This window comes from Salmo salar, chromosome ssa11 (assembly GCF_905237065.1).
Source record: "Salmo salar chromosome ssa11, Ssal_v3.1, whole genome shotgun sequence".
Lineage (NCBI taxonomy): Eukaryota > Metazoa > Chordata > Actinopteri > Salmoniformes > Salmonidae > Salmo > Salmo salar.
This window is the reverse complement of record NC_059452.1, coordinates 50,256,653-50,269,199: the sequence shown is the minus strand read 5'-3', so window position 1 is coordinate 50,269,199 and position 12,547 is coordinate 50,256,653. Positions and strand designations below refer to the sequence as shown.

The 12,547-nt window shown below is 40.9% G+C and overlaps 1 protein-coding gene across 1 annotated transcript; it reads right to left on the bottom strand.

Annotated features, from left to right (window-relative positions):
- Nucleotides 1-1,185: 1,185 nt before the first annotated feature.
- LOC123725098 (forkhead box protein B1) lies at nucleotides 1,186-2,444 on the bottom strand. The gene has a single exon (XM_045688874.1). The coding sequence runs from the start codon at nucleotides 1,906-1,908 to the stop codon at nucleotides 1,186-1,188; it is 723 nt and encodes a 240-aa protein (XP_045544830.1). The 5' UTR covers nucleotides 1,909-2,444.
- Between the last annotated feature and the right edge of the window lie 10,103 nt (nucleotides 2,445-12,547).

Here is a 12,547-nt window from a genome sequence, read left to right as displayed (position 1 = left end):
TTATTTAGGGGATTATAATAGAATGACTGTTCTTCTTTTTGGGATATTCAGGGGAACAGAATGACTGTCCTCTGGTGGGGTTATTCAGGGGAACAGAATAGGATGACTGTCCTCTAGTTGGGTTATTCAGGGGAACAGAATGACTGTCCTCTAGTGGGGTTATTCAGGGGAACAGAATAGAATGACTGTCATCTAGAGGGGTTATTCAGGGGAACAGAATAGAATGACTGTCATCTAGTGGGTTATTTAGGGGATTAGAATTGAATGACTGTCCTCTAGTGGGGTTATTCAGGAGAACAGAATAGAATGACTGTCATCTAGAGGGGTTATTCAGGGGAACAGAATAGAATGACTGTCATCTAGTGGGTTATTTAGGGGATTATAATAGAATGACTGTCCTCTATTTGGGTTATTCAGGGGAACAGAATGACTGTCCTCTAGTGGGGTTATTCAGGGGAACAGAATAGAATGACTGTCATCTAGTGGGGTTATTCAGGGGAACAGAATAGAATGACTGTCATCTAGTGGGGTTATTCAGGGGAACAGAATAGAATGACTGTCATCTAGTAGGGTTATTCAGGGGAACAGAATGACTGTCCTCTAGTGGGGTTATTCAGGGGAACAGAATAGAATGACTGTCCTCTAGTGGGGTTATTCAGGGGAACAGAATGACTGTCATCTAGTGGGGTTATTCAGGGGAACAGAATAGAATGACTGTCATCTAGTGGGGTTATTCAGGTGAACAGAACAGAATGACTGTCATCTAGTGGGGTTATTCGGGGAATAAATAGAATGACTGTTCCTCTAGTTGGGATATTCAGGGGAACAGAATGACTGTCCTCTAGTGGGGATATTCAGGGGAACAGAATAGGATGACTGTCCTCTAGTGGGGTTATTCAGGGGAACAGAATGACTGTCATCTAGTGGGGTTATTTAGGGGAACAGAATAGAATGACTGTCATCTAGAGGGGTTATTCAGGGGAACAGAATAGAATGACTGTCATCTAGTGGGGTTATTTAGGGGAACAGAATAGAATGACTGTCATCTAGTGGGGTTATTCAGGGGAACAGAATAGAATGACTGTCATCTAGTGGGGTTATTCAGGGGAACAGAATAGAATGACTGTCATCTAGAGGGGTTATTCAGGGGAACAGAATAGAATGACTGTCCTCTAGTGGGGTTATTCAGGGGAACAGAATGACTGGCATTCCGTAGGCCGAATAATCACTAGCCATGGAGATGGGAGCTACCGTGTCCATGACGCTGGAGCTGTACATATGAGGCCAGGCCGTGGTGAGCTGGTTGTGCAGCGGGTAGCCAGCAGACATAGACTGCATGGTGGAGAAGGCCAACCCGCCTGGCATTTTATACTCTCTGGCGATTATATTCTCAATTGCGAACGGATGTTTGAAAGTAGACGGTTGGTGAGAGACTCCTATGTTGTAACCGGACATCTGCGGGAGATGTGTGCCAGAAGCAGCCAGAGCGCTCAGTCGGAGTTTGGCTTGTTGTTGGAGATAGTGGGCAGCGTCCGACGGCTTGCTTTGCGCCAGGTGCTCAGACGCCATCATCATTAACTTGAAGCGTTTACGACGCCGCAAGAAACTTCCGTTCTCGAACATGTCCCCGCAACTGGGATGGAGAGCCCAGAAACTCCCTTTACCGGGCTGGTCCGGCCGCCTGGGGATTTTAATAAAACAGTCGTTGAAAGAGAGATTGTGCCGTAAGGAGTTCTGCCACCGCTGGGTGTTCTCTCTGTAGTAGGGGAACCTGTCCATGATGAACTTGTAGATCTCGCTGAGAGGGAGCATCTTCTCCGGGCAGGACTGGATAGCCATGGCGGTCAGGGAGATGTAGGAATAGGGAGGTTTCTGGTCGCTATACGTGTTTCTCCCCGGACGAGGCATTCTGTTGGACTTTCTGTCAAAATTACTATGCTGAAAGGCGCGTCAGGCTACAGTTGTTCCACTTTTTCTCAGACAAACAGGGGAAATAGAACTCCTTGAAAGAAGTATCACTCTAGGACGGGTTGTTCAAAACAACTGTTCAAAACAACATTACGAACGCGTAAAACTCCATACATTCGCCGCATAGATTGCCTTCATAACGCACTGTAAAAAATAAAAAAAGGCAAAATCCCCGCGCTTAAAAGTTACTGAAAGTTCGCCAAGATGCATGAGATGCACTCACTGTCTGTTTCCTCCGTGGACTGTTCACTCAGCGCTTATGGGCTGTGGGTCTTGAAAACAGCCGTCCTATGAAAACAATCTCGTTCTCTCCCTATATGATGCGCTATCTTTAGTTAAGCAAGCAGCAATAAGCTTTTCCTTTCCCCCCCCCAAACACACCACGACTCTCTGAATGGTTCCCGATATGTTGTGGCCCTTGTTTTGATGAGCAGAGCTAAGTAGCTGCTATTTCCATGTCCTTCCCCCGAACCGTGTGATAGTTTAATGTGGTGACAGGAGAAAAGACCCCCGTAGAGCCGCTTCATTAATGTGCCACTTCTTCGCTATCACATGACAATCGCCTTGGGTGGAGAGGAGGAGGGGGGGCTACTCGCTCGGAGGAGAAAGCAAAGGCATAATCTGAATTCATTTATACCTATTTACATGGACACCTTGAGCCAATAGAAATGATTTCCATTTGAAGACAGAGCGAAGGGGTGAAAAGGCACAGCGACCCACCGGATTTGAAGTGTGAGGGTGGGTGATGAAAGCCCGGTTACGCCGTGTGAAGGTATGCAGATAACCTTTTGTGCACCGAGCGAGGGGTTGCTTAGTCAACTATTTGCGTTTACAAATAGAGCTACTAAGCAATTTTGATGTTTGGCGTGCAGGGCCGTCGCTTCTTGGCATAGTCTCTCTATTTGTTCTGTATTGTCCTTTGTAAGTTTTGTTTCGTGTTGAATGACGTGTCATTGATTACATTTTAGTTTGAGCTGTTTAGAGGGGAAAGTGTGAATTGAACTGATATTGAATCGACAATTTGTGTACCAGTCTGTGATCTATAGTCATCTAACTGGTGACTAACAGTTTGTTTACTCTGCCATATTAATTAACGTCTTTTCATGACGGTTAACTGTTCATTTCCCTTTGGAATAATATACAATTATTTCCTGAATGTATTTTGCTGGAGTTGTATTGTCAATTGCTGCTCAATACACTCCCCTTGAATACTGTTACTTTTGTCTGACTTGTATTTTTCCCTCTTTGAGTGGTGTGTGTGTGTGTGTGTGTGTGTGTGTGTGTGTGTGTGTGTGTGTGTGTGTGTGTGTGTGTGTGTGTGTGTGTGTGTGTGTGTGTGTGTGTGTGTGTGTGTGTGTGTGTGTGTGTATTCAGCGTCCGAGAGCATGCGCCGCAGTCGATAAAATATATATCTTCGAATTAGTTAGTTGGCGAAATGCCGAGTGTGTTACGCACGTCATATGTAATCCCCAAAGACACAATTAACTTGAAATATACACTTGAATATATGGGATACATACATACGATGAGGCAATGTTTATAATGTGTTTATTTAATTGTTTCAAGTAGCCTACAAAAAGGTATAGGCCTAATAGCAATACCAATATGCTAGTGTTTACCAGACGACTCCCACAAAGCTGTGGCAGCAAACGTCCAAACAAAATACACTTTCTACGCGGATGAACAGGTTTTAAATTAAGCCTGTCATTGAAATGTAAAACTCGGGTGGTTACGAGACTTACGACAATGCTATAGAAACTGTATAAAATACCAATAAGTCAATTATGTGAGTGTGAACCTAATGGGGACGTATTCAGATCAATGGACATTCTTCTCTCTGTGAGCTCACCCTCCCTAGCCAAGCCACCTTCCCTTTCTGCCTGGCCACATCCCAATGAGAAGGACCACACACACACTCCGACCAACTCATAATCTATGCTAATTTCTCTCCATGCGTCCCACAATACACGGAATCATGATTCGGACGGACAGACTGCAGGGGCGAGTAAGAATAAAAGTAGTCGGGATGCGGGCCTGTGGGTAATCCAAGTCCTTTAGAGTGAAACCGTGTGGTTACAGTCAGTCACTCAGTCATCATAGGTTGTTTCTGTTGCGATGCTAATGTGTGTGAACAGATTGGACAAGCTGTATGGATGTTGATATCAAAAGACTATGAGAAAAATACAAAAACTGAATGTATATTTAACATTAGTATTATTATTGTTATTAGAATATAATTTATTGTCATTTCAGCGTCAAGGAGAAAACGGCCCTGACATCCGGATATGTTCACACTGTTGCACAATACAATTCCCATCAAACCATTTAACCTTTGGATTTCAGTTAACTTTTCCTTAACATTTAAATCATCTTTTACGCTACTGATCTCTAGCTGCATCTGTCCAAGACGTTTTATCCCACAAAGCTGCGGATTGAGGAAAGATTCCGCCACCATGATTCTGAACAGATGAACTCGCCTTTCTCCTCTTCTCTAAAAGAACCTGTTGAATCCCCAGTAGATCAACTGTATAATGTGAGCACTGTTTGGTCATTTGTACAAGCGGAACAAAGGTTGAGCTAAGCCAAATTGCATTGCACTTGTGAACCTGCTCCTGGTCTGAAGTAGTTTTTTTGCAGCGGCGGAACGGAGAACAATTTTGTGCGACCCAAAAGGACTCAAACAAAGGCGCTCTCTGCTGCTCCTCTAAAGTAGAGTAGCGATGCGTGCCATTCCCAGGGCGACGGGGATAAAGAGCAGGGTCAGAGAGGGAGAAAGGCGGACCTAACAGCCACTTTCACACGTCGTCTCTCCACTGCTGCACCAGAGCACAAAGGGAAACAAATGTTGCCCCCCGCGAAAAAATCGCCTTCGCTCCAAAAGTAACAAATGATCGCTGAATATCCTTGTCAGAAAGATTGGTTAGTAAATGTAAATTGGGGAACAATATTATGCAGAAACATGAACTGTCTCAAATGAGAAGTTCATTTATAATCTACTTTGAGAACGACTTGGAGAACTGCAGAATAAATACAAAGAAGAAAAAAAAATACCTGAAAAAGTTGAATAGCTAGGCTATGCGTTTCATACACATTTATAGGAAAATTATAGTGTGTTTTCATGGCACATTCTCGCCAAGAAAATATACAAAAACCAACGTGTGTTCGTCGCGTTACTGTGCGCTGGAAAATAGACATGGATTTAAGGCGTGAATGAAAAACTGCATTCAACTATTCATTAAAATTAAAATAATCACATTCGCCTATGACCACCAATTATGGGCACACATCGGAATGTTATGATAAAACAATTATGGGTCAAATCAAGTGAATAGGCCTACAGTAATTAAAGGTTAACAGGCCTACACTATTCCCAACAATAAAATGAAGTACAGATGCAGGCTCTTAATTTGACCAGTTTCTCACAGCAGGAAAATCATCATGCAGAAACATGAAATGTGAAGTATTGTGAGGATTATAATTAAAGGACATTTTTTTTGTAGGGGGGATAATACATTTTTAGTTCGAGCAAATCAAGTCTGACATTTTAAAGTGGCAATTACAATCTTTAGAAGCCTTGTATAAAAGTTTGCATATCATACACTTGTAGCAACCCAAGACATCAGAATATATCTATTGAAAATATATACTAGGCTATATATATAAATACATAGATAGTGGTTCTAAAGCTCTAACAACAGTAGTCCAGCCTCTGTGACCTGTGGGTTTTCAGACCTACTGTAATGTCAGTGAACCCTGGTGAATGTTATGGTGTCTCTCTTCACGTCATCTGGTTCTGTTGTTATTATGACGTGGTGTCTCTCTCTTCCACGTCATCTGGTTCTGTTGTTATTATGACATGGTGTCTCTCTCTTCACATCATCTGGTTCTGTTGTTATTATGACATGGTGTCTCTCTCTTCACATCATCTGGTTCTGTTGTTATTATGACGTGGTGTCTCTCTCTTCACGTCATCTGGTGCTGCTGTTATTGGATCAAGGCCCTGCTGTGATCGCTGTGCAGTAAACTCAACATGGGCTTCCTTCATCCTATTATTATTAGTAGTATTATTATTGTTAGTCATCTTTATCTAGAGGCGTTGTAGATTTACTAAAAACGAATGAATAAACAAACTGCAACTGCTGGCGGTGTCATTTATATTGTCAATGAAAACATTTGCATAAACAACTAATTAATGACATTAACACCTTCAAAACAAACTATTCACTAATACTTGTATAACTTATATAAAATAGGTCTACATCCAGTTGAATGCCAAATATGTATTTATACCATTAGATCTATAATAATAATAATAACAATAATAATAATAATAACAATAATAATTATAACAATAATAATAATAATAATAATTATAATTGTATTATTATTGTGACATATTAAGCTATTGCTATGAAGTAGCATATTTTACTTTAAACATAATAAACAGAATGCCATTTAAAACATGTTTTTAGTAAACCACTATATTTTTGTAACCACTATACATACGTTGACTTATCGGCAGGTGTTGGACACGGTACTTGACTCTGGTGAATCTGAGCATTATTGATTGTAATGAAGGTCTATGGCGGGACTCTTTCCTGAGCTGCTGCTGCACAGTACAATTAGTACCGTATAGTGGCGCTAACTGACGTAGAGCTACTGTATAGGAATATTATGAATATTCAAGACGACAGCGTCAATTAATTAGACTACAGAGAGATCTCATTAAGACACTCAACGTCCTTTTAGTGCTAAAGTAGAGGAGAGGAGGAGGGGAAGGGGGAACGGGGAAGAAGGGAGTGAAGGGAGACGTGTTTTAGAGTTAACAAACATTATTCAGTTCATTCATTTTCCTTCATTATCATACAGAAGCACTCAAGGTTGCCTGCCGCGGGTTTTCTTATTAATTAAAAGGGAATCGTTAATTCACTAGTAAAGAGGAGAATGCGTCAAGAATACTTTGAAATAGAGAGTACACTTCTGTCCTTTATAGAATAGCCTGTGTATGCCCAAGCTTTCAGCTCAGAGGTTTCAGTGTTTTTGTTGTTGTTGTTGTTTTTGTTTCATTGATTTCGGATTCCACATGACGGTTTGATGATAGGTTGTAAAATGTAAACTATTTGATCCTGAAATAACGTTTTTCTTCAAGTTCAATGTAATGTTTGATAACACTGCGTTAGGATAAGCTAATATGTGTTGTATAAATTAAGGTAAATAAAAACGGATTACAATTTTAAAGACACAGCCAAACGGGACATGAATTAGACTAAGCAGCAATATTAATTATGCAATTTCAATCTTAAATTGTCCCCCCCCAAAAAAGGTTAAAAAGGTAAATATTTGGCCTGAGTCTGCATTCACAAATGAGGTAGTGCGAGGAAGGATGGGAGTTGGGACGGAGGGACTCTCTTTAAGCAGACCCCAAATTAATATGCATGTAAAATTAATTAGCTGTTTCACCGTGACATCAAAATAAGTACCTGCGAGAAGAAAACCCTCTGGGCATTTTGAACATATGCTGGAATGATCGTTAATTGAGTGATTACATAAATTAGCGATTCATTTTTACAATACATCAAGTAAGAAGATCTCTCAATTAAGGATGTTAAAATTGGAAGGTGGAGGATGGAGAAGATGAGGAGAGGAGCAGCTTTGCAAGGTCTGATTCCCTGAGGTCAGTCTGGGGATTCCACCTGACTGACCATAGTTCTGTTTCCTGCTTCAAAATGGAGCGCTAGAACGATAGGAAGCAACCGTAAAATAGTTTAGAATTTATATCAATGATGGGAAGGAATCTAAACACCCCCAAGGCGATCATTAGGACCGATAGGATTCCATTCACGATGATTCGCATGTGGTCCCTAAACGCCTCGGGCTATACAGGTAGTCCTACTAACCAGGAACTACCCTACTGAAAGATAGCCTCAACGTTTTCATCATTCTTCAGTATAACTAATTCCATAAAATACATTAGGTTACATTAAAGCATAGAAATTAAAAGATAAATGAAGCTATATCACATTGTTTTTGATGTTTTATGTAGTAATATAACATTATTCGAGAAAGCATACATTGGGTCTCCCCAATCACTGTAGTCCAACTCCATACTCCAACCAACTCCATATTAATGCCCATGATTTTGGAATGAGATGTTGGACGAGCAGCTGTCCACATACATTTGGTCACGTAGTTTAATATAGAGATACAGAAAAATGTCACCATGACTAGAGATACAGAGACATGACATAACCCATGACCATAGATAATGAGACATGTCACCATGACTAGAGATACAGAGACATGTCACCATGACCAGAGATACTGAGACATGTCACCATGACCAGAGATAATGAGACGTCACCATGACTAGAGATACAGAGACATGACATAACCCATGACCAGAGATAATGAGACATGTCACCATGACTAGAGATAAAGAGACATGTCACCATGACTAGAGATACTGAGACATGTCACAACACATGACTAGAGACACAAAGACATGTCACCATGACTAGAGATACTGAGACATGACATAACCCATGACTAGAGATACTGAGACATGTCACCATGACTAGAGATACTGAGACATGTCATAACCCATGACTAGAGATACTGAGACATGTCACCATGACTAGAGATACTGAGACATGTCAAAATGACTAGAGATACTGAGACATGTCACCATGACTAGAGATACTGAGACATGTCATAATGACTAGAGATACTGAGACATGACATAACCCATGACTAGAGATACAGAGACATGTCACCATGACTAGAGATACTGAGACATGTCACCATGACTAGAGATAATGAGACATGTCATAATGACTAGAGATACTGAGACATGTCACCATGACTAGAGATACTGAGACATGTCACAACCCATGACTAGAGACACAGATTCATGTCATCATGACTAGAGATACTAAGACATGTCACCATGATTAACCTCTCTAGGGTAGGGGGCAGTATTTGCACGGCCGGATAAAAAACGTACCCAATTTAATCTGGTTATTACTACTGCCCAGAAACTAGAATATGTATATAATTATTGGCTTTGGATAGAAAACACCCTAAAGTTTCTAAAACTGTTTAATAAATGGTGTCTGTGAGTATAACAGAACTCATATGGCAGGCAAAAACCTGAGAAGATTCCTTACAGGAAGTGCCCTCTCTGACCATTTCTTGGGCTTCTACACTCTCTTTATTGAAAACTGAGGATCTCTGCTGTAACGTGACACTTCCTACGGCTCCCATAGGCTCTCAGAAGGCGGCAAAACGGTGAATGATGCCTTTGGAGCCCCTGGCTGAAAAACAGTAGCGCATTTGGATAGTGGTCGATCAGACAACAATGAGACTGGGGCGCGTGCACGAGGCGACACCATGTTTTTATTTTTTCGTCTTTGAACGAAAACAGGGTTTCCCGGTCGGAATATTATCGCTTTTTTACGAGAAAAATCGCATAAAAATTGATTTTAAACAGCGGTTGACATGTTTCGAAGTACGGTAATGGAATATTTAGAATTTTTTGGTCACGAAACGCGTCGGACGCGTCACCCTTCGTCACCCTTCGGATAGTGTCTTGAAAGCACGAACAAAACAGAGGATATTTGAACATAACTATGGATTATTTGGAACCAAACCAACATTTATTATTGAAGTAGAAGTCCTGGGAGTGCATTCTGACGAAGAACAGCAAAGGTAATCCAATTTTTATTATAGTAATTCTGAGTTTGGTGAGGGCCAAACTTGGTGGGGTTCAAAATAGCTAGCCCGTGATGGCGAGCTATCTACTCAGAATATTGCAAAATGTGCTTTTGCCGAAAAGCTATTTTAAAATCGGACATAGCGATTGCATAAAGGAGTTCTGTATCTATAATTCTTAAAATAATTGTTTTGTTTTTTGTGAACATTTATCGTGAGTAATTTAGTAAATTCACAGCAAGTTTGCGGTGGATATGCTAGTTCTGAACGACACATGCTAATGTAAAAAGCTGGTTTTTGATATAAATATGAACTTGATTGAACAAAACATGCATGTATTGTATAACATAATGTCCTAGGAGTGTCATCTGATGAAGATCATCAAAGGTTAGTGCTGCATTTAGCTGTGGTTTGGGTTTATGTGACATAATATGCTAGCTTGAAAAATGGGTGTCTGATTATTTCTGGCAGGGTACTCTGCTGACATAATCTAATGTTTTGCTTTCGTTGTAAAGCCTTTTTGAAATCGGACAGTGTGGTTAGATTAACGAGAGTCTTGTCTTTAAAATGGTGTAAAATAGTCATATGTTTGAGAAATTGAAGTAATAGCATTTCTAAGGTATTTGAATAACGCGCCACGGGATTCCACTGGCTGTTGAGTAGGTGGGACGATTTCGTCCCACATACCCTAGAGAGGCTGGAGATACTGAGACATGTCATAATGACTAGAGAATCTGAGACATGACATAACCCATGACTAGAGACACAGAGACATGTCACCATGACTAGAGATACTGAGACATGTCACCATGACTAGAGATACTGAGACATGTCATAATGACTAGAGATACTGAGACATGACATAACCCATGACTAGAGATACAGAGACATGTCACCATGACTAGAGATACTGAGACATGTCACCATGACAAGAGATACGGAGACATGTCACCATGACTAGAGATACAGAGACATGACATAACCCATGACTAGCGATACTGAGACATGTCACCATGACAAGAGATACAGAGACATGTCACCATGACTAGAGATACAGAGACATGTACCCATGACCAGAGATACAGAGACATGTCATAACCCATGACTAGAGATACAGAGACATGTCACCATGACTAGAGATACAGAGACATGTACCCATGACCAGAGATACAGAGACATGTCACCATGACTAAAGAAACAGAGACATGTCTTAACCCATGACTAGCGATACTGAGACATGTCACAATGACTAGAGAAACAGAGACATGTCACAATGACTAGAGATACAGACACATGTCACCATGACTAGAGATACAGAGACATATCATAACCCATGACTAGAGATACTGAGACATGTCACCATGACTAGAGATACAGAGACATGTCACAATGACAAGAGATACAGACACATGTCACCATGACTAGAGATACAGAGACATATCATAACCCATGACTAGAGATACTGAGACGTCATATATACAGAGACATGTCACCATGACTAGAGATACTGAGACATGTCACCATGACTAGAGATACTGAGACATGACACCATGACTAGAGATACTGAGACATGTCACCATGACTAGAGATACTGAGACATGTCATAATGACTAGAGAATCTGAGACATTACATAACCCATGACTAGAGACACAGAGACATGTCACCATGACTAGAGATACTGAGACATGTCACCATGACTAGAGAATCTGATACATGACATAACCCATGAATAGAGACACAGAGACATGTCACCATGACTAGAGATACTGAGACATGTCACCATGACTAGAGATACTGAGACATGTCACCATGACTAGAGATACTGAGACATGTCACCATGACTAGAGATACAGAGACATGTCACCATGACTAGAGATACAGAGACATGTCACCATGACAAGATATACAGAGATATGTCACCATGACTAGAGATACAGAGACATGTACCCATAACCAGAGATACAGAGACATGTCACCATGACTAGAGATACAGAGACATGTCACCATGACTAAAGAAACAGAGACATGTCATAACCCATGACTAGAGATACTGAGACATGTCACCATGACTAGAGATACTGAGACATGTCACCATGACTAGAGATACTGAGACATGTCACCATGACTAGAGATACAGAGACATGTCATAACCCATGACCAGAGATACAGACGCATGTCACCATGACTAGAGATACTGAGACATGTCACCATGACTAGAGATACAGACACATGTCATAATGACTAGAGATACTGAGACATGTCATAATGACCAGAGATACTGAGACATGTCACCATGACTAGAGATACTGAGACATGTCACCATGACTAGAGATACAGAGACATCTCACCATGACTAGAGATACTGAGACATGACATAATCCATGACTAGAGATACTGAGACATGTCACCATGACTAGAGATACTGAGACATGACATAACCCATGACTAGAGATACTGAGACATGTCACAACCCATGACTAGAGATACAGAGACATGTCATAACCCATGACTAGAGATACTGAGACATGTCACCATGACTAGAGATACAGAGACATGTCACAACCCATGACTGGAGATACTGAGACATGTCATAACCCATGACTAGCGATAATGAGACATGTCATAACCCATGACTAGAGATAAAGAGACATGTCATAACCCATGAATAGAGATACAGAGACATGTCACAATGACTAGAGAAACAGAGACATGTCACAATGACAAGAGATACAGACACATGTCACCATGACTAGAGATACAGAGACATGTCACAATGACAAGAGATACAGACACATGTCACCATGACTAGAGATACTGAGACATGTCACCATGACTAGAGATACTGAGACATGACATAACCCATGACTA

Excerpts from the sequence above, each read along its gene's own strand:
- LOC123725098 (XM_045688874.1), bottom strand. The coding sequence starts at position 1,908 with ATGCCTCGTCCGGGGAGAAACACGTATAGCGACCAGAAACCTCCCTAT.